Source organism: Cotesia glomerata, linkage group LG3 (assembly GCF_020080835.1).
Source record: "Cotesia glomerata isolate CgM1 linkage group LG3, MPM_Cglom_v2.3, whole genome shotgun sequence".
NCBI classification, from domain to species: Eukaryota; Metazoa; Arthropoda; class Insecta; order Hymenoptera; family Braconidae; genus Cotesia; species Cotesia glomerata.
The window spans coordinates 21,909,484-21,928,589 of record NC_058160.1 but is presented as its reverse complement, the minus strand read 5'-3'; the positions used below and the strand labels follow the sequence as shown (position 1 = coordinate 21,928,589).

The window sequence follows — 19,106 nt, the reverse complement described above, 5'->3', positions numbered from 1 at the left end:
TTCCATTTCGATAATTAAACAAATAAACAATGAAATAATTAATTTATAGTTACTCTATAATTATTTTTGTTCAACATCCTTGTTGTATATTTAATAACATTATACTTTTAGTTATATGAGGAATTGTATTGACGTTTGAATTCACTCCTAATTCAAATACTTTTTGCAACAGAGGCAATGCATGTTCTGTAAATAAAATTAATATTTAAGTAAATAATTAAAATATTAATTTATAATAAAAATTATTTATAAATTTTTTAAATAATTTTTATCAGTAAATAAAAAAAATTTTTAATTACCTTGCATACAGAGAACAACATCAGGAAGTCTATCAAGTGCTGACATTAACACATCAGACCTAGGACTGTCAAGGCATCGTTGGAATGCTGATAATATCGTAAGATTGAGTGTTGGTTTATGTTTAAGTGCTTTTGCAAGTAATGAATGAGCTAGACTTCTTATATTTCCTTGCGGTGACACCAATAATTCAGTTAGACTGTCAGTTACATAATCAAATATCGAGGGCTTTCGTGATGACATTTGTTCTATTTCTAGTAGAGCCGTCATAACATCTACAATAAAAATATTTATGAGCATAAGTACATAATTTAATATTATAAATAAATAAAAATATTTTACCTTCGCCTTGAATTTTGCTCAACGATCCAATCATGAAATGCCAGTTTTGAGGTATGGCGTTATCCTTTTGATTGACATTAGGTGGACCAGCCAAAAATATTTCTTCACCGTTGGTCCCTTCTCTGGGTCCGGGTATCGCAGCAATTAAAGATCTTAGACTAACCACTCCAGAGTAATATGCTTGAAGTTCACGTAGCAAGTGGACACGACTGTGCAGATACTTTAGAGCGCGTTGAGCGTCATGTGAAATATAAGCTTGTAATAATCCAACAAACCTATTTAAAAGAGTTATTAAATGATGGTGATCTTTGTAGTTTCCATAATTCTGGAAACACTGAAAGTAATTTTCTAAAGTATTTTCCAGGGCAGTTTGATGCTCCTCATTGAATAGATAAGGCTGAAGAAGTTCTAAAAGTCCCATGACTTGAATAAATAAATTAAGATGATGCCCTGTACGGAAATCAATCATATCTAAATGTGATCTGCCTGTAAGTGATGACGCGAGCATCGGTAACTGTCTTAGTACCAAAATCGGATGTACTGCTGCCATTTTTCTCGCACACAGTTCAAACTCTTGAGACTTTGATATCCAGGATTTTTGTCTTGGAGTTGCTGCTAACGCAGTCAGCAATGAATGACTCATACAATCCAATACCGAGCCCGTCCAATCGGTGATTTTAGCACTGGCAACAAATTTTTTAGCTTGAAATTGATTTAAAAAGCATATTACCTTTGGTATCTTCATATACATGTGCAAGAGAAATTGATGAGCCATGTCTGATTCAACCGTACTTGAGTTATCAACCATACGGTCTGCTAAATACTTAACAACATCAGATATCCGCTTTTCTTTAGTAGATAAACAATGTTGAAGTAAGTCAAGTCGTAATTCCATTTGTGTCAACGCAGCATTCCTACCCTGTCGATCATGAACAATAACAGCCTCGGCTACGACGTAAGCCACCAGCGTTAAAAGCTGTTGCGGAGTCAACAATAAAATATCTTCTGGAACATAGTGTTTTGGAGTGAATTTATCACGACCTTGCCATAGCTTAGGATTACATGTCAAGGCCCAAAGAAAATCTAGAACCGCAGTTGGATCGTATTCTTCGTCACATTTGTTGAGTAAGTGTCCAACGCATTTGTACAGAGTCGCCCAACTGGCTCTGTGAGTGAGCAAAGTTAGTAAATAAGGTCGATATGTATGAGAGTTTACTATGCTATCATCAATCTTGATATGGAGCTTGGATTTCCCGAAGAGTAATTTCATCTGAAGAACAGGACAGACTCCAATCAGTTCGGGTTCTATTGATGCCAACCAGTCAATCAAAAGACCAGTTCTGGGTTTAACGAGTCCTTCATTACTGTCTGAGACCAGTGACTGAGCCATTGCATTAACTAGAATATTGTTATCTGCGTTTTTCAAAAGAATATCCAATAAAGTACGTCCCACACTCTCTAAATTTACAGAATCTGTATTTTCTAGAATTACAGAAGGCTCACGTGTTTTAGTCAATGCTACGAGGTCATTACGTCGCGCTGTTTTTGTTTTTTGAATATCAGCAAAGTCCCGTAATATTGACAGGATTGGCGCTTTTACATCACCAATAAGTGAAATTAAATTTAAACACATATTTTTCCCGAGATCGACCAAGTTACTTGGTGTTCCAGATTTTTTTAAAGGTAACAATATAATTCTCATTAACGTACACGAGTACTGAGGTATGTGGACAAGTGACGCCAGAAATTGTTCAACTTGCATTGAACTTAATACACTGCAGATATGTTGAATTGCCAGGATAATAGCTCCACTTTCTTTAGTTGATTTTTGTAAATTTTTGGCCAAAGTTTTGTGCAATCTTCTGTACGCTTCAGCTTTTTGTAACATTGGAATATTTTCAATGAATAATTTATTTATAAGATGGGGTACTTCGGTTTTAATAGGATACTGTATTACAGATTGACTTTTAATCATCGCACTTTGCGGTAATGCCTCTTGTAATTTTTCATTCCCTACTGTAGCAGCTTCAAGCAATTGTGGCTCAACTAATTGAAGTACTTTAACAAACACTAAGCCACCAGTAGCACCACGATGATGTTGAACTTTTACTAATTGAGCCATGTAAGCTTTGTCCAGTACAGCCTCACCAACAGAACTTCGATCGATTTGCACAGCGACATCCAGTGTATGTAGCAGCTTGCTCATTGAAGAAACAGGAATTCCAAAACTCTGAATAAAAAGAACCAATTGTTGAGGCTCAAGATCTTTCAGAGCAGCGTCAACTAATCGAGGTACATTGCTGCGTATCATTCGTAATTTCAACCAGTCGGGAATGAGGAGTGCTTCTTCGCTAGTATCAACGAGATAAGCTTTTGGAGGGTCGCCGATTTCTGGAAACCAAGTCTCCAATAAATCATTTGAAAGACCGTTGTCGTCGATTATATCATACGTCAAAAGAATAATCATTGCATGAACAACAAGAATATGCATTGTACATTCTTCCTTGCTTGCCCACTGAACGAGTATTTGATCTTGACTTTCAGACCAGGTGATATTTCCGCCGCTTGGTGATCGAGCTTTTCTCAGGTAATTGCAGAATATTGTTTTCAAAGCTTGAAGAGTTTGTCGAGCTTGAGGACAATCACTGTCGGGTTCTGGTAAAATAGCTGTTGTAATAGTACTGCGTTCAACTACCAATTGAGCCATGTCATTTGCTAGATCTGCAAAGTCCGGAAGATCATCGTCGACAGTGTGTTCAGCTAGATAAGCAATGTAAGCTCGTACTAACTCTGGATTATTTTCTACAAGGCAAGCAGGGCGTAGAATATGAGAAACCATTCCGCGGACTGAATTATAAGGAGTTGGAATATATGCAGCAAAATGTGGAATAGATGGAAGCTTTTTTAGTAGCCATACCTCGTATTCGTTGTTACCATCAACTTCCATGGGCTCTTCGTCAAGAGGAATTGAATCTAAAACTAATTTCAATCCTGCTATAGCTTGCATACGACTGTTACTCTGTGGGCTTTGTAGTCTACGTAAAAAGTACTCTAGAACTTCGTTAGCATGCTGCGGATTTTCGTTGGGATCTGTCAAAAATTTTTGAAGGTGTCCAAGTAATTGTTGGTGCCGAGGCTGCTTGTCGACTGCCTGGATTGTTGTTGATAGTAAAAATTCACACAGACATTGAACGGGTAATTGACTGAGAGAACCTTCGCTATTTTGCACAAGGTCTGCTAACCACGGCATACTTTGAGACGAACTCTGTTGTTGTCTTCGAATTATTTCCAGCAGAAAATCTGGCTTTCGTGATCGACACAGCAAATGTCCAAGTCTATGAGAAACATTTAGTGACTGAATTTGTTCAAGTACTGCAGACGGGGGTCTTCTTGCTATTCCAGTTGGATCCATTGTAATTAATTGTGACAGGAGTAAGCTGTTTGATTCAGATATTTGAACCTTTGTTGACGCAGCTGCTAGATGCGATTCATATTCAAGTATTTCTAATTTTTCACGTGCTTCTCGTTGCAATTCTTTCGTACGTTCTTGTTCTATTATTTCCGGAAGAGCTAGCGTAGGAGGTGGATATGAAAAATGATTTGTTATACACATTTCCATTAATGTTTGTAAAATTGGATAGCGACGCCAGCCAGTTTCTCCGATTGTCGTAGGATTGTGCGCGGCTAATATCAATAATATTGTCCAGCCTTTCCAGTAACAATTAGATATAGCTAAATTCGGAGGAGTGTATCCAGATGGTATGTTTATGGATCCTGGAGGTTGATAGACACATAACTGGAATATTAATTCAATAATATCTTGTTGATCGGCTTGTAACATTGGAAATGCTTCTGTAGAATTACCAGCGGCACGTCGCACCAACTGATCAACAAAGTCCAATATTTCTAGCTGACAGTTACCTATTTCTTTGGACGTTCCTGTCATCATTATTCGTAACAAGGTAGTCTGTAGCAGAGGAACTTCGCAGACAATACGCATAAACAGTACACGATCTGTCTCTGGTGGCCAATTATCCAATTTGTAATAATGCTCAGGAGATTCGAGTAGCATGATTTTTTGAATAGCTTTCAATAATTCAGCTTTACCTACTCCATAAACTGATTGAGCTCTTTGTAACCAGTCTGTTGTATCATACTGAATTGTTGATACTAATTTTTGAAATTGTTGTAAAGGAGCAACATCTTTTTTCTCACCTCGTTGAGTCAATAAAACGACTTCCTTAACTTGAGGGCTTATTGCTAAAAACATACAAAGGCACAGTAAGTCAATTATTGACGCAAACATACGTTCTTTAAATTCAAATACTGCTATTTGTTGCAATATTTGCGGTCGTTCTTTCATCAATGCTTTTGCAAGTGTTATTAAATTGATATCATGACGACACACACGAATAATTTCACGGAAAAGTGCTCTCAATGGTCGTAAAAAATCTTCACGGTTCATCAGTAGATCTTGAAATATTTCTGCTAATAATTTGGCAGATGCTTCTGGCGCTGATTGGAACATAACTGCTAACATTGGCATGTTATTAGAATTTCTGGCGTTAGACAATTCATTGTAGATTGTGTGCTTCATTATGGTGGACAAATTTTCTGGATGTAAACCTATCAATTCTTTGATTCCATTTAAATATAAATTAACAACTGCCTTTGTTTTTAATCTTAGTTTAACTAACTGGCTAATTACCTCGACATCACGTTGCGTGTGAGTTGTACAATTATAGCAGATGTAAATTAATAATTCCTGAGCTGGTTTCATCAATTTTGGATTGTGGAGCCATACTTCTATACGGGGTAATACTAGATTACGTATTTCAACAAGACCACACGCAGATGAAAGTAATTTTAAAACATTTTTCGTTATCGATTCGGGCTGACGACGGTTCAATTGCTCTTTGACTAAATCTAAAACCATTAATTCAACTGTCTCAGGACAGTGTGCGTACCTGAGACTTACCGTAAATTCAGATTTATCTTTATCACCAATTTGTGTTATTGATGTACCAGAATCGTCGTCTTCCATCGTTGAAGGGCTGTGACAATCGCGCGATGCTAAAAGTGACAACTCGTGCTGCAAAGCACTCTTAGGCGGTATTCTTGTACATAAACTTGTTAAAATATTGTCAGTGAAGCCTTTACATTCATCATGATCAACCCAAACACGTTCACCCAACGCATCTTCGATATATAATTTGAGAAATACTTCTGGCCAGGCTTTTTTGTCATGAAAACCACGCATCAATAAATTAGCAGCTAGTACAGGTACCAAAGGATTGCCTTTGCTCTTAAAATTGTGAGCCTGATCACGTTTTAATAATGATGACAATGCATGTACTACACAATCATTTGAAAATATTGATGGTCTTATTTTAGCTAAATACATAAGACCTATGGACAGTAGACTGTCGGGCTTCCATCGCTGATTTTTAAGAGTTTTTATAGCACCACAAATTAAACCAATTACTTTATCACCTTCATCATTGTCACTAGCTTCTAGTACCATAGGTACAAGATCAGGTGGTTCGCAGTCAATAGCAACAACTTCCCATGCTTCGGCGCTGGACATTGGTGGACGTGGATGGCTGATGACATGACTAGTCAGCTTAGCTTTTTTCGCGGGTATAAGCGATTGCAATGAACCAGACGGCGGTTCTTTATTCTTACGCTCTGAACTTGATGACGATGAGGCTGAAGATGCTGGTGCACTCGGCTTGCTGTGGATGACTCCTGGTCTTTTGGATTCAAGCACATCACGACTGCTTTTAGAACCTAGTGCAAATAAATCAGGTGGATGTTGAGCTATTTTACTCTTGGCTCGGCTAATTATCGCTGGTTTATTTCGCTCCATATTTATTTTTATTCCTTATTCTGATCCTAAAAATTTTTTTATTCATGAAAAATTATATTTTATCAACAAAGTATAAATGTAGCAGTCATTCAGCAGTTTTTAGAATTTTAAAATAAGTAAATAAAATTTTACTAGATTGAAATTTAAAAATACATATTTGAAGAATTAAAAAATCAGTATAATCATTTTTGTCATTTATTAAATTATTTAATTTGTTAATTTAAAATTTAAAAATTGCCTCATGCCGCTGCTTATATTGTCATTTAATTTATTTAAAGTTGTCTCAATAAAAGAATGAAATTGACAGGTCTCAAATTTTTAAAGTGGGAATAAGAGTAATAGGTCAAATAGAAACAGTGGGGGATTCACTCTCATATAGAGACAATTTTATACATATATTTGGTATCTATTATTATTATTATTATTATACCAAGATAGTTTACCTGGTATTTCTGTTCCTTGAGGATGATGTAGAAACACTGACGAACTGGAACGTTATGGGCCGCTCTGTTTACGTCGTTTGTTTATATGGTTTATATCTATGCGGTAAAATCCACTAGGAAGCGCTGCTATAGAGTAACATGTCTGTCAATTCCGTCAATCTTCTACCGTTCTACAGTAACTCTTGCCGCAGTGATGCCAACTTGGGGGATTTTCCCCTAAATTTAGGGGTATTTTGCAAATAGCGGGAAAGTTTTAGGGGATAAATTTTTTTGGGAATTTTTAATTCGTCAGAAAATATATTTTAATATACAAAATTAATAAAAAATAACAATTCTTCAATTATTAATTTTTAAAAGAACATTTTCAATGTATATATATACTAAAGCAAAGTATAAGTAGAGCCCTCGGAAGTTATACCTATATACATTACAAACTTATTGTAGATGTACTATATAGCTATAAATTCACGCACCTATATTATAGTATATGATACCCAGTGGATTTTGACATTTAAACGTTGACATGTTTTTAGTCTGGTAAGAATCAAGTTTTACTTTATAAATATATCGTATATAATAACTGCAGCTTTATTATAACACAAATAGTTGATATGAGCAATAAAACAAATTGTTTTAAAGAAAAAAAATACGCTCAAAAATATTCGAAGCAATGGGAACAAGACGAAAACTTAAAAGGTTAGTTTGTTATATTTTTGATAATTTTTAAAACAATTTCCATAATCTTAAGTATGTTTTATTTAGTTACACAATTAAAAGATTTTTTTTTTTATTAACAATACTTTTTTTCAATATTGTTTTAGATTGGATAGCTCCTGATCCTACTGGTAACTGTCAAAAAGCTTATTGTCAATATTGTCGTACTATTTTAGTAGCAAATAAAAAAGATTTAGGCAAACATGCGATATCAATTAAACATAAAAATGCTGTTGATAAAGATAAACAAGCAAAATTATGTCGTCCAATAAACGTGATAAAACCTCCTAACAATAAAGTTAAAGTTGCTGAACTTCAACTAGCCGCATTTATAGCAGAACATACATCAATTATCACAGTTGATCACTTGACAGAATTGTTGAAAAAAATTGAACCGGATTCGGATGTTTTTAGTAAGATGAAATTGCATCGAACTAAGTGTGCAGCACTTATAAAAAATATTTTAGGCCCGTGTATGCTCGAAGACAGTGAATGATATGAAGGAATCTCCCTACTCACTTATTATTGATGAAAGCATTGATATATCGACTGAAAAAATTCTATGCATAATGGTACGATATTTTTCCTTTAAAAAGAAAAAATTATTGACTACATTTTATCGTATTGTAAAAATAGTTGACGCAACTGCTAATGGTATTCATTCGGCATTAAAATTACAATTAGAAGCTGATGGACTTTCTTTAAAAAATTTAGTCGGTATTGGAGTTGATGGTGCAAATGTGATGGTCGGTGTGAACCATTCTGTTTCATCGCTTTTGAAACAAGAAGTACCTGATATTGTAATTATCAAATGTATCTGTCACTCACTCCATTTGTGCGCTGAAAAAGCTGCAGAAACATTACCTCGCCAGCTAGAATATCTTGTCAGAGAAGCTCACAATTGGTTTTCCAATAGTCCAAAGCGTAAGGATGAATATAAAAAACTTTATAAAGTCATGAATGGTGATGAAGCTAAAAAGGATCCGAAAAAAATTAATACTATTTTAGAGCGATGGGAAGAGTTAAAACTACTATTTGAATTAGCTAAAAATATTGACAAATGTTTACAAGCACAGAGTACTTATATGATATTATGGTTTGTCCAGCGTATAAATTATTTATGATTTTTTTGCATTCAAATTTAGAATTATTAACTAATTTAAATAAGCTATTTCAAAAACGTAACGTTGAAATATTTAAACTGCTAGAAGACTTATTTTTGTTATATAAGAGTATTCTGCAGAAAATTGTGGTTCTATCTTAACTGCAGAAAATTAAGGACGACGATCTAGTTAATTTTTAATTTCAAGACTATCTAATGCATACATCATCAGTTTTTTTTTGATACAACTTTGATCAAGCAGCTAAATCAGTGCCATCAAATGAAATATCGAATATTCGAGCTCGGTGTAAAGATTTTTTAGTGAAACTATGTATTGAAATTCAGGAACGATTGCCTATGAATATTTCTATATTGAAACCAATGAATGTCTTGACACCGACTTACGCTACATCACAGAGAAAACCTGATTTATCCAAATTGTTGGAACAATTTACTAGGGAATCATTGTATGGATCAAAAGATAATATTATCGAAGAATAGAACATGTTATCTCATAAACAGTGGGATAATACGAATGAAACAGTATCATTTTGGTCAGAAGTTTACGAGGATCGTGATTCAGGCAGTAATAGAAGATTTGAAAATGTTTCTAAATTTGCTTTAGCACTGTTAACTACTCCCATTTCAAATGCTGATGTTGAGAGAGCATTTTCCATATATGCTGTGATAAAGGATAAATTAAGGAACAAGTTAGCACTAAGAGTATTATGATGGTTAAATTTTCATTAAAACGAGATTATGAACAGTGCACTTTATTTGTGCCCACTAAAGAAATACTGAGCAGATTTACGGTACACATGTATGATTTTAAAAACGACACTGAAAAAGTAAGTGATATAGAGTTTCAAGAACTGCTTAATATAACGAATGCAATATAGTTCATTTAAATATGTGATTTTATATGATACAGAAATTTTTATTTATTAATTTGTTATTAACAATACACGCAAAGTAAATATATTTATTTATATGATATAAATATTTACATAATATGAATACTTATATAAAATATAATGTATAGTCTATTAAAGGAAGTTTAAAAAAAAAGAAACAAAATAATTTATTTTCTATTTTAAAACCTTCTAAAAAATAAAAACTGATAAAAAAAAAATAATCTGACTAATTTTTAAATAATTTAAATTTTAGTTTTAGGGGATTTTGTTTTTAATTTAGGGGCTTTTGTTGAAAGTTTTAGGGAAAAGTTTTTTCAAGAGTTGGAGACACTGTCTTGTCGCTTGACGGCTGTTGCAAAATTTATCTCTTGCACCGTAAACTTTTCCCTCCATTATTCTTATTGCTATTGTCAATTCGAGCGGATTATTTTATTCTCGAATTAATTTTGTAAATATTTAAATAATAAACAAATTGATTTTTTATTATTTTTCTTTTAAATCATAGAGCGGTTTTTCACAAAGGTAATTAAGTACATTATTCTAATGATCAATTATTATTTAGGTTGTAATTACTGATTTAGTTTAGCTATAATTATGTATAATTTATTTATGATACTGAAAATAGCAAACAATAGACAATTTAAGTTTTGTCAGTAAACTAATTATGTATTAGTACAAAAGTAATTATAAAAACATGCATTCAGAGGTTTTTTTAAATTATTAAAAAAATTTTTATTTTTTCTTAATAGTAACAGAAATATTCAGTATCATAAATTTATAAAAAAAAAAACAAACATTTATCAAATACATTATGAAAATTAATTCAGCCCATATTTAATAATTTTTCTAATAAATAAATTGCTGCACAAGAAAATGAACATTTAGAAATTTTAATAAATTAAAAATGCAATTTTTTAAAAATAATTTTTCGGAATAAATTTTTTTGTTAAATAAAATTAAAAAATGATCAAGTGACAGCTAACTTTAATACTATAATACGTTTGCTATTTACTAAAATAATTAAAAATTTTTTTCCAAGGTTAGAGTTACATTAAATAATTAACAAATTTTTTTATTTTTTAGGTATCAAAGTTTGTCTCATTATAATTATGAATAAAAGACAAAGAGAAATGGATGATTATGATAGTGGTCGTAGCAAAATTCATAAATTTTCAACAACTCCGAGTAACAGTCACAATAATGTTGTTGATTTAACTAATGACATCCATGGTATGGATAAGTATAACAAATTTACCGCTTTGCTAGATGAATCTAGTTCTGATGATGAAAATAATGATAATAATATAGATACAAGTTTTGACAACCAACCTGTGTCATCTAGTAAAGCAATTTTAGATTTAAAAAATGGTAATGGAGAAGATAAATTTACAAAGTTCACTGCTTTATTAGATGAATCAAGTAATGATGAGGTTGATAATGACAATGAGGAGAAACAATCTAATAACAATCAGCCAGTGTCATCTAACAAAACACACTTAAATGAAAAAGATGGTAAAAGTGAAGATCAGTATACTAAATTTACAGCTTTATTAGATGACTCAAGCACTGATGATGATGATGATCATGGTGCAGAACGAAAATCCAATAATAAAGATAAAGTACCGGTGTCATCTATTGAAAAAAATTTAGCAAAAAACGATGTTCCAAAAAAAGATGAATACAACAATTTCACCAGACTTTTAGACGAATCGAGCTCTGATGATGATAATAATGAAAATGTAGAAAAGAAATCTCCTGATGAAGAACAACATGTTGATGTAAATGACAGTGCACTGATAACTGAACTGCTGTCACAATTTTCAGACGACGATGATGAAGATTCGAGTTACTTGGATTCTGGACGTGGTGCAAGTCTTGCATTAACAAATCAGACTATTTCTAGCTTAAGTGCACCGACAAAAAGTTTCAGCGACAAACAAAACCAATTAGTTGCTCAGGATTCTGATTTAATCACGGATCTGGATGCAGAGGATGGTCTTGGTGACTTTTTCGACGATTGGGATGACAATGATGGTGGTAAAAAATTGACGTTGGATCTCACACAATTTAAACGTTGTAAAATTATCGAAATTAAGCGACTACTGAAGTACACACGCGTTGTAGTTGAAGAAATTGAATCTGCTGAACGTGCCGAAGTATTGTGCTCACAAAATTGGTAATCATTTTTTTATTAATTTAACATTAATCTCAATTAATCGAATTTTATAAAAACATAATAACAATAAATGTCTTTTTTTATGTAGGCAAGATACAAAATTTGTTATTGACGAGCCGGTGATGGTGAAAGCTATAAAATCTTTTGACGAATGGGTTGTCAATAACGATAGCGGAATGTTTGTTACGCAAGCAGATACTTTGGTATCCGGAACGTCAGTCGTCCAAGGAATATTTTGTGAACGCCAGGGAATTTTAGCCCAAAAATTTAATGGTATAAACTGCCTACCAAATATTCCAGCAAATGATATGTCAATGTCTTGTGGTGTTATTGTCCATGAGTTACTACAGACTGCATTGTGTAATGAAATTTATGATCTACAAGGTATACGGCAACTACTGAACAATATTTTGAAACAACCACGGATTATTCTATTGGTTTATTGTTCTAATTTGTCGACAAAAAATATAAAAGAGTTAGTAGATGAATATATCTACATGATTCATCAATTTATGGAACGTTATTTAATTGGTAAAAAACCTGATCATGAAAATGATAAAGAGTTTAATGGTATAATTGAGTGTATAAGAGATGTCGAAGAAAATGTTTGGCTTCCTTCTTTGGGTGTTAAAGGTAAAATTGATGTGACCGTTGACGTAAGAGTCAATAAAAAACTTAAAACTGTGCCGCTGGAAATAAAAACAGGACGTGCTTCTTATTCTGCTGAACATAAAGGACAATTATATTTATACAGCATGATGTTGAACTCTCTAGGTCTTGATGTTAATTCAGGATTACTACTTTATATTAAAGAAAATAGAATGGAAGAGATAATGAGTACACGTCACGAGCAACGTGATTTAATTTTATTGAGAAACAGTATTGCTTATTATTTATCACGACAACCGTTTGTAACAGAAACTATTGATAATAATGGTAAGACTGTTAAAGATTGGAGATTGCCTGATTTACCAGAGCCGATTAGTTTTGCAAACGCATGTAAGAAATGTACTTATAATTCAGTTTGCTGTTTGTTTGCTAAAAAGAATCCTAATCCTGAACTTTCAGAGTCACATCCGCATGTTAAGCTTACAGAAAAAGCTCTTCAGCACTTGACTGATGATCATATACATTACATAATGGCTTGGATATCAATGTTACAAATGGAGGAGTCATATAATCGTACTGCAGCTGGTAATCGTGTGATTTGGTCACAAAAACCTATTGAAAGAGAAGCACAACGAATGTGTTTGAGTTATTTAACTCTCGTTAAGCCTGTTGTTAAAGAAGAAGACAACAGTTATATTCATACATTTGTACGGGGTGAATTGAAAGACAAAGATGTTGAATTACCAGTTAAAGATTTCACTCAAGTATTTAGTAAAGAAGTATACGTAATGGTAAATACTTGTCTAAGAGTAAATATTATTACTGGATATGTTGCGGAAGTAAGCAAAGATTCAATATCTGTTGAATTGGAAAAAGACATAAGTAGGTGGAGCACTGCTGAATTTTATCATCTTGATGTGGTTGCTACGGCTTCAACTCCATACAGAGTACTTGGTACTCTTGCGACTTTGCTTGTTGACAATGATATCACTAGAAAACTACGAAAAATGATTATTGATCGACAGCCAGCATCATTTAGCAGTGAAGTGCCAACAAGATTGAGTTTTGGAGAGCCAGCTAAAATTCTTAATACACTTAATAAGTATCAGCAGGAAGCTTTGATAGCAGCTATATGTACTAATGATTATGTTTTGATTAAAGGAATGCCGGGTACTGGAAAAACGCAAACACTGGTTGCATTAATTAGAATTTTAGTCCATCTAGGTCATTCAGTATTGATAACAGCCCACACACACGTTGCAGTTGATAATATTTTAATAAAACTCAAGGAAAAAGATAATGAAATTGATTTTTTACGCTTAGGTACCAAAAACAGAGTTCACCCGAGCTTGTATAGCAAGACTGATGAAGTATTTATTAGTAAATGTAATTCAGTAGAAATATTAGATTCCCAATTTCAGAAAAAGGTATTGTAAATATATTTTTTTAATGAATAATTTAATTTATAATTACTAATTACTAATTTAGCATTTTTTTTTTAAGAAAATTGTTGCAGTTACTTGCTTAGGCGCAAGTCATCCCCTTTTGTCACGACGTATGTTTGATTATTGTTTAGTAGACGAGTGTACACAGGCATTGCAGCCTGTATTACTACGTCCACTTTTTAATGCAGATAAATATGTACTAGTTGGTGATCCAGAACAGCTGCCAGCTGTTATTAGATACCATGAAGCGAGGTAAGCATTAATTGCATAAATGTTAATAAAATAAAATATTTTTTTTTTTTTACATGAACCAATTTTATCTGATTTTATGCACCAAGGACAATGATGTCGTATGTAAACTTCCAAAAAATTTGTTTTATAAATTTCTGAATTTATCTAAAAGAAAATATGTTTTTTAGGAAACTAGGTATGAATGAAACGATGTTTAGTCGATTGGACAGTGTTAATAATACACGTACTCTGAAGAAACAATATCGAATGAATCAAAAGATTATGGATCTTGCTAATAAATTGACTTACAACGGAGAGCTTATAATTGGCAATGATCAAGTTGCAAATGCTACGCTAAGATTCACTAATAAAAAAGTAAGTGTAACAACTTTATTGAAATATGTGTTATTGGAGACTAATTAGACAGTATGAAAATTATTTTTAATTATTAAAAGTTATATTTTATATTTTATTAATTTAAGGGACACAACTAGTGTGACAGTCTAAAAAAAGGCGATTTTTAGGAATTAAAATAAAAAAAACTCCCGTATGAATTGTTTAAAAATTTTAAGGGTATATTTTTGAAGAAAAAAATTGAATATTTTCCGAATTACACGCGATCTCCGACATAAAAAAAAAAATTTCTCGTTCAAATAGAAGATATTGTCCGTACAATGACCCTCGGTTGAAAAAAAATATCAAAAATTGACAAAATGGCAGCGTTTTTAAAAAAAAAAGTTGAATTTTACCCAAAATCTTGGTCGTTTTTGGCCTGCCAAAATTCGATTTTTGATCAGATCAAAAAACTGGAGGGTCATTGTATGGGGAGCTATATACAGAACATGCAGAAAAAAATTTGGTAGTGATCGGATCATTTGTCTTTGAGTAATCACTGCAACAAATTCGAAAAATGCTGTTTCGAGAAAAACGCGTTTAAAGATAAAATTATCCTATTCTAACTGCCGAGAGGCTACTCTTTAAATGGCTGTAACTCAAAAACTATCTGAGATATCAATTAAAAAATTTTAGTATGTTATTTTTAAAGGTATAAATGCTTCGTATTTTTTCTCGCTTTGTATTCCGAGCTATCCGTCCTTAGCTCGGGCTATAGCCCGGTCTAATAACCCCTATCGAAATATGAAAAAAACAAAAAATCGATTTTTTGAAAATTTTACACTAGTTGTGTCCCTTAATAATTGACAATTTTATCTTATTTTAATTATTGTGAGATGATACTAGAAACAGAAGAAATTATAAGTCGTATGAGTGCCGAGATTATTATCTAAGAATTTAACAGTTGATGTTTGTAATTGAGTACCTGAGGAAGTTGCGAAAGTGGTGAAACGTTGTTTGAAAATAAAATAAACATCAAATATTAAATATCCTTTGAACAAGAACCGATTGAATATATTGAAATAATTAAATGAATTTTAATCAATTAATTTGGTATTTTTTTTTATTTGTTTATCAGGTTGTGGAGTCTAGCGAAGGTTGGGTAAAAAAAGCTTTATCATGCGACTTGGAAGACGCTGTAATTATGCTAGATACTGAAGTTACTTACAATTTACGTCTTAATATGACTTCGTCTGACGTACCTGAGGATGAAGTGACTCGCTGTGTTAATTACTGCGAAGCGGCTATTATTTTAAAACTTTTGAATGTTTTGAGCGAAGCAGGTATTGAATCCACAGAAATAGGAGTAATTGCTCCATTCACAGCTCAAGTTTCTCTGCTTAAGCGTTTGATTGAGAATAAAATAGAAATAAATACAGTAGATCAGTATCAAGGACGGGATAAAAGTGTGATAATTTTTTCGTGTACAAGAAGCGATCGACGTGAATTTAAAAAAAAGGTAACAGATTATGAAGTTTTGAATGATCATACCAGGATAAATGTTGCGCTTACGCGTGCAAAGCACAAGCTTATTATTATTGGCGATAGACAAAGTCTTGTAAGATTTGATCCATTTGAAAAATTATTTAATATATTAACCGATGAGATTTTAGTTTTAAAGCCCGATTGCAATGATTTTGCTTGGAATAATTTAAGTAAGTTTATTCCTAAACAAGAAATTTTATCGTACGTCTAACCGTAAGATATTTATAAATTTATAAGTAATTTTTTTTATTCATCACCAACAATAAACATTTTTTTTACTTTCTATATTCATGGGTCTTATTCAATTCTAATCCAATTTCCCGTTTATTTAAAATTACTTAATTGAATTACTTATAGTAGCGTTCGTTAAAGTAATTATAAATTTAAATATTTATGTTTCAGTATTAAAGTATAATAGTATTATTTTTATTGACCTTTTGGCATCTACAAGAGTTATCAAACTTAGCGTGACAAAAAATATAAAGATAATTTAAAAAACTATTTTTCAAACATTCACTTGTGTTTAAAACTCGTGAAACACTAAAACGTATTTATAATTTTTTAGAAAATAACATTTCAGTTATGAGAATAATTTAAATGCAGTGCAGCTTAAATTTTGAATTATGCACCAGAACATAAAAAAAAACATACGATTATCAATATTTGATTTATTATAATAATAATAATAACATAATTATTATTTGTAAAGTATGTTCCTTTCTTTAATTTAATGATAATCTTACGAGTTTATTATTTAATTTTTTCATCTTATAAATATTATAATTAGCATGTGCTCATCGTCGATTTACCAATACTGTACACGGGGAGCGAGGAGAGAAAGAGAAAGATAACTGTTTGATGAACTTGCAAATAAATTCAATTGGATTGTGTTTTAAAATAAGAATTAAAAAAAAAAAAAACTGTCTCCTTGCGGTATTTATATATTTTAGGCATCGAGGTGAGTTACGACGACTCATCAATGTTATTCCGCAGATGATGGTTCTCGTCTTTTCTCTGCATGCTTCTTTGTAAATTCTTCCGCATTTTTTAAATATTTTTTTTTGTCCTTAAGGAACTCTTCGGCTAAATCCGCTCTTAGTGGATGCTCGGGTTCAGGATCATTTACTAATGCAATTAATGCTTGAATCACTGTAATTAAATAAATAACTTTTATCATTCTTATTTTATGTTTTAACTTTTAACACTTAAAATTACTCAATGTAAAAGTTTCTATAACTTTTAGAGCGGAAATAAAATGTTAAATAGAAATTTTAAAATACCTTGATGATACTACTATAATCCAGAAAAATAATTTAAAAGAATAGACTCAATTTCGGTTTAAAATATTAAAATAAAAGATTAAATTTACCTTGATCCGTTTTCGTCGCCGGTTTCCAGTTTTCAGCAGTAATTATTGGTAAACAAACTTGACCTTTTTCATCAACATTTGGATGATAAATTTTCGTCTTAAATGTTATTCTGGGTGGTTTAAATGGATACTCAGCTGGAAAATTTATTTCAATACGAAATGCGCCTTTATTATAAGGAGGATTATCCTGAAATTAAATGCCATATTTATTATTAATTTAATTTACTTATTATATGTATATTTATAAGCATACCGGTAAAATCAATCCTTGCCAATTTAGAATATTAGATTCGTCGACCTGAATGTTGGTGAAATTCTTCATTGCTGATGCTCTCAGATCATTTAGTTCCTGAAATAATAAATTTAAACTATCAATACATTAAGCACATGATTGAATAATGAATGTAAAAAAAATCATTCAGTAAATAAATAAATAAGGATTTATCCTTGAGTTCAATGTTTTTACTTTTTTTTTCAGTATAATTAAATGTTAATGACACATATAAATTTCAATAACGATATAAAAAGTGTATTTTTTGAGTTTATAATACAGATAAAAAATAATATAAAAAATATTTTGAATTTACTTTTTGCAATCTTCTTGTAGCTGCCATTTTGAATAAAAAAAATTAACTCTTTTAAAACTAGTAATTACAATAAGAAATATCGGAATAAATAGTGATGTAAAGAAAATAAAACATGTAATCTACAGCCGTAATTGTCGTGGATTCTCAACTTTCGATCGACTTTTGTCTTTTAAGCGATCTTTCCGATTATATACCCACTATATTATTACAGAATTAAGAACCTAATCCTCAATAATAACTATGCATTTATATATTATTTATTATTATCCTATGACTACGAAAATTCTAGAAATAATCTTTTTTATTATTTATTACGATTTTATTCAATGCAATGTAACGACACTATTTATATTATTCACTAAAAGTAAGTATGTAGGCTACATAAATGAATGAGGAACAAATTATGATGATAATCTAGCGTTTTCTCGATCACGACACCATCATCGCGGACGTGTGTGTATTTAATCAAATTCTTTCTTGCTATTAATTTGGTACCTCGATTTTTTTTACACTAGATTATTTTTTTGTTTGTATGGTATAATTCAAATAAAATTCTTGTCACTTAGTTTTTGATATTTTTTCTATTTTTTATTCAATATTTCAATTTATATCCAATAAGTAATTTAATTAATTAACAATTTTGATATTTTAAAAAGATAAAATTTTTTTTTAAATTCTAGTCAGCATTGCCAACATTTTTTAACTAGCAAGTTGTTGAAGGATGCACTGTAGGTAAGAGACGATGTTACCAACAATAAGTAAGACAATGGTTCATATATTCAACCCTGCGATAGCCAGCGCTTTCTCAGTAAGTGTTGACTTCCAGCAGTTACGGTTAATTTATACATCATGTTGGCGGTAATTCTTCACTCAACAACAGTTGTAAGCAAATTGACGGAAATCTACGGCAAATTGAATACAAGTTAACAATCAAACTTGTAGTTAAATTTCCTTTCAACTTTACTACAATTTGACGGAAATACTTGTACAGCAAGTTTTGACGTCTATTTGCAGAGTAAATTATAGGTAACTAATAGGTACCCTGATAGCCAAGTTGGCCGCAACTTTCTGTCAATCTACTGCCGCAACTTGTCACCAACTTGGCGGCAACTCTTGGAAAGTAACTCGGT

General features: G+C 31.8%; 3 protein-coding genes across 7 annotated transcripts; 1 reads left to right on the top strand and 2 right to left on the bottom strand.

The window, feature by feature from the left end:
- Positions 1–69: 69 nt before the first annotated feature.
- LOC123261195 (integrator complex subunit 1) lies at positions 70–7,117 on the bottom strand. The gene is made up of 4 exons (XM_044722719.1): positions 6,952–7,117; positions 640–6,534; positions 300–572; positions 70–186 (listed from the first exon to the last, which is right to left on the bottom strand). The coding sequence occupies exons 2-4, from the start codon at positions 6,506–6,508 to the stop codon at positions 71–73; spliced, it is 6,258 nt and encodes a 2,085-aa protein (XP_044578654.1). The 5' UTR covers positions 6,509–6,534; positions 6,952–7,117; the 3' UTR covers position 70.
- A 2,910-nt stretch (positions 7,118–10,027) lies between these two features.
- Positions 10,028–16,856, top strand: LOC123261198 (DNA replication ATP-dependent helicase/nuclease DNA2). Of its 4 annotated transcripts, none has more exons than XM_044722727.1 (8): positions 10,029–10,203; positions 10,765–10,911; positions 11,092–11,857; positions 11,946–13,893; positions 13,970–14,163; positions 14,250–14,261; positions 14,331–14,517; positions 15,614–16,856. In XM_044722727.1, exons 2-8 carry the CDS (start codon positions 10,791–10,793, stop codon positions 16,229–16,231), a joined length of 3,846 nt encoding a protein of 1,281 aa, XP_044578662.1. In that variant the 5' UTR covers positions 10,029–10,203; positions 10,765–10,790; the 3' UTR covers positions 16,232–16,856. The 4 variants fall into 4 exon arrangements, with proteins under 4 accessions (XP_044578659.1, XP_044578662.1, XP_044578661.1 ...); XM_044722726.1 differs by having other exon boundaries at positions 10,990–11,857; XM_044722723.1 differs by having other exon boundaries at positions 10,765–11,857.
- Positions 16,747–18,443, bottom strand: LOC123261202 (ubiquitin-conjugating enzyme E2 L3). 2 transcript variants are annotated; one of them, XM_044722732.1, is made up of 4 exons: positions 17,977–18,443; positions 17,643–17,738; positions 17,390–17,576; positions 16,747–17,169 (listed from the first exon to the last, which is right to left on the bottom strand). In XM_044722732.1, the coding sequence occupies exons 1-4, from the start codon at positions 18,001–18,003 to the stop codon at positions 17,003–17,005; spliced, it is 477 nt and encodes a 158-aa protein (XP_044578667.1). In that variant the 5' UTR covers positions 18,004–18,443; the 3' UTR covers positions 16,747–17,002. The 2 variants fall into 2 exon arrangements, with proteins under 2 accessions (XP_044578667.1, XP_044578668.1); XM_044722733.1 differs by having other exon boundaries at positions 18,100–18,411.
- Between the last annotated feature and the right edge of the window lie 663 nt (positions 18,444–19,106).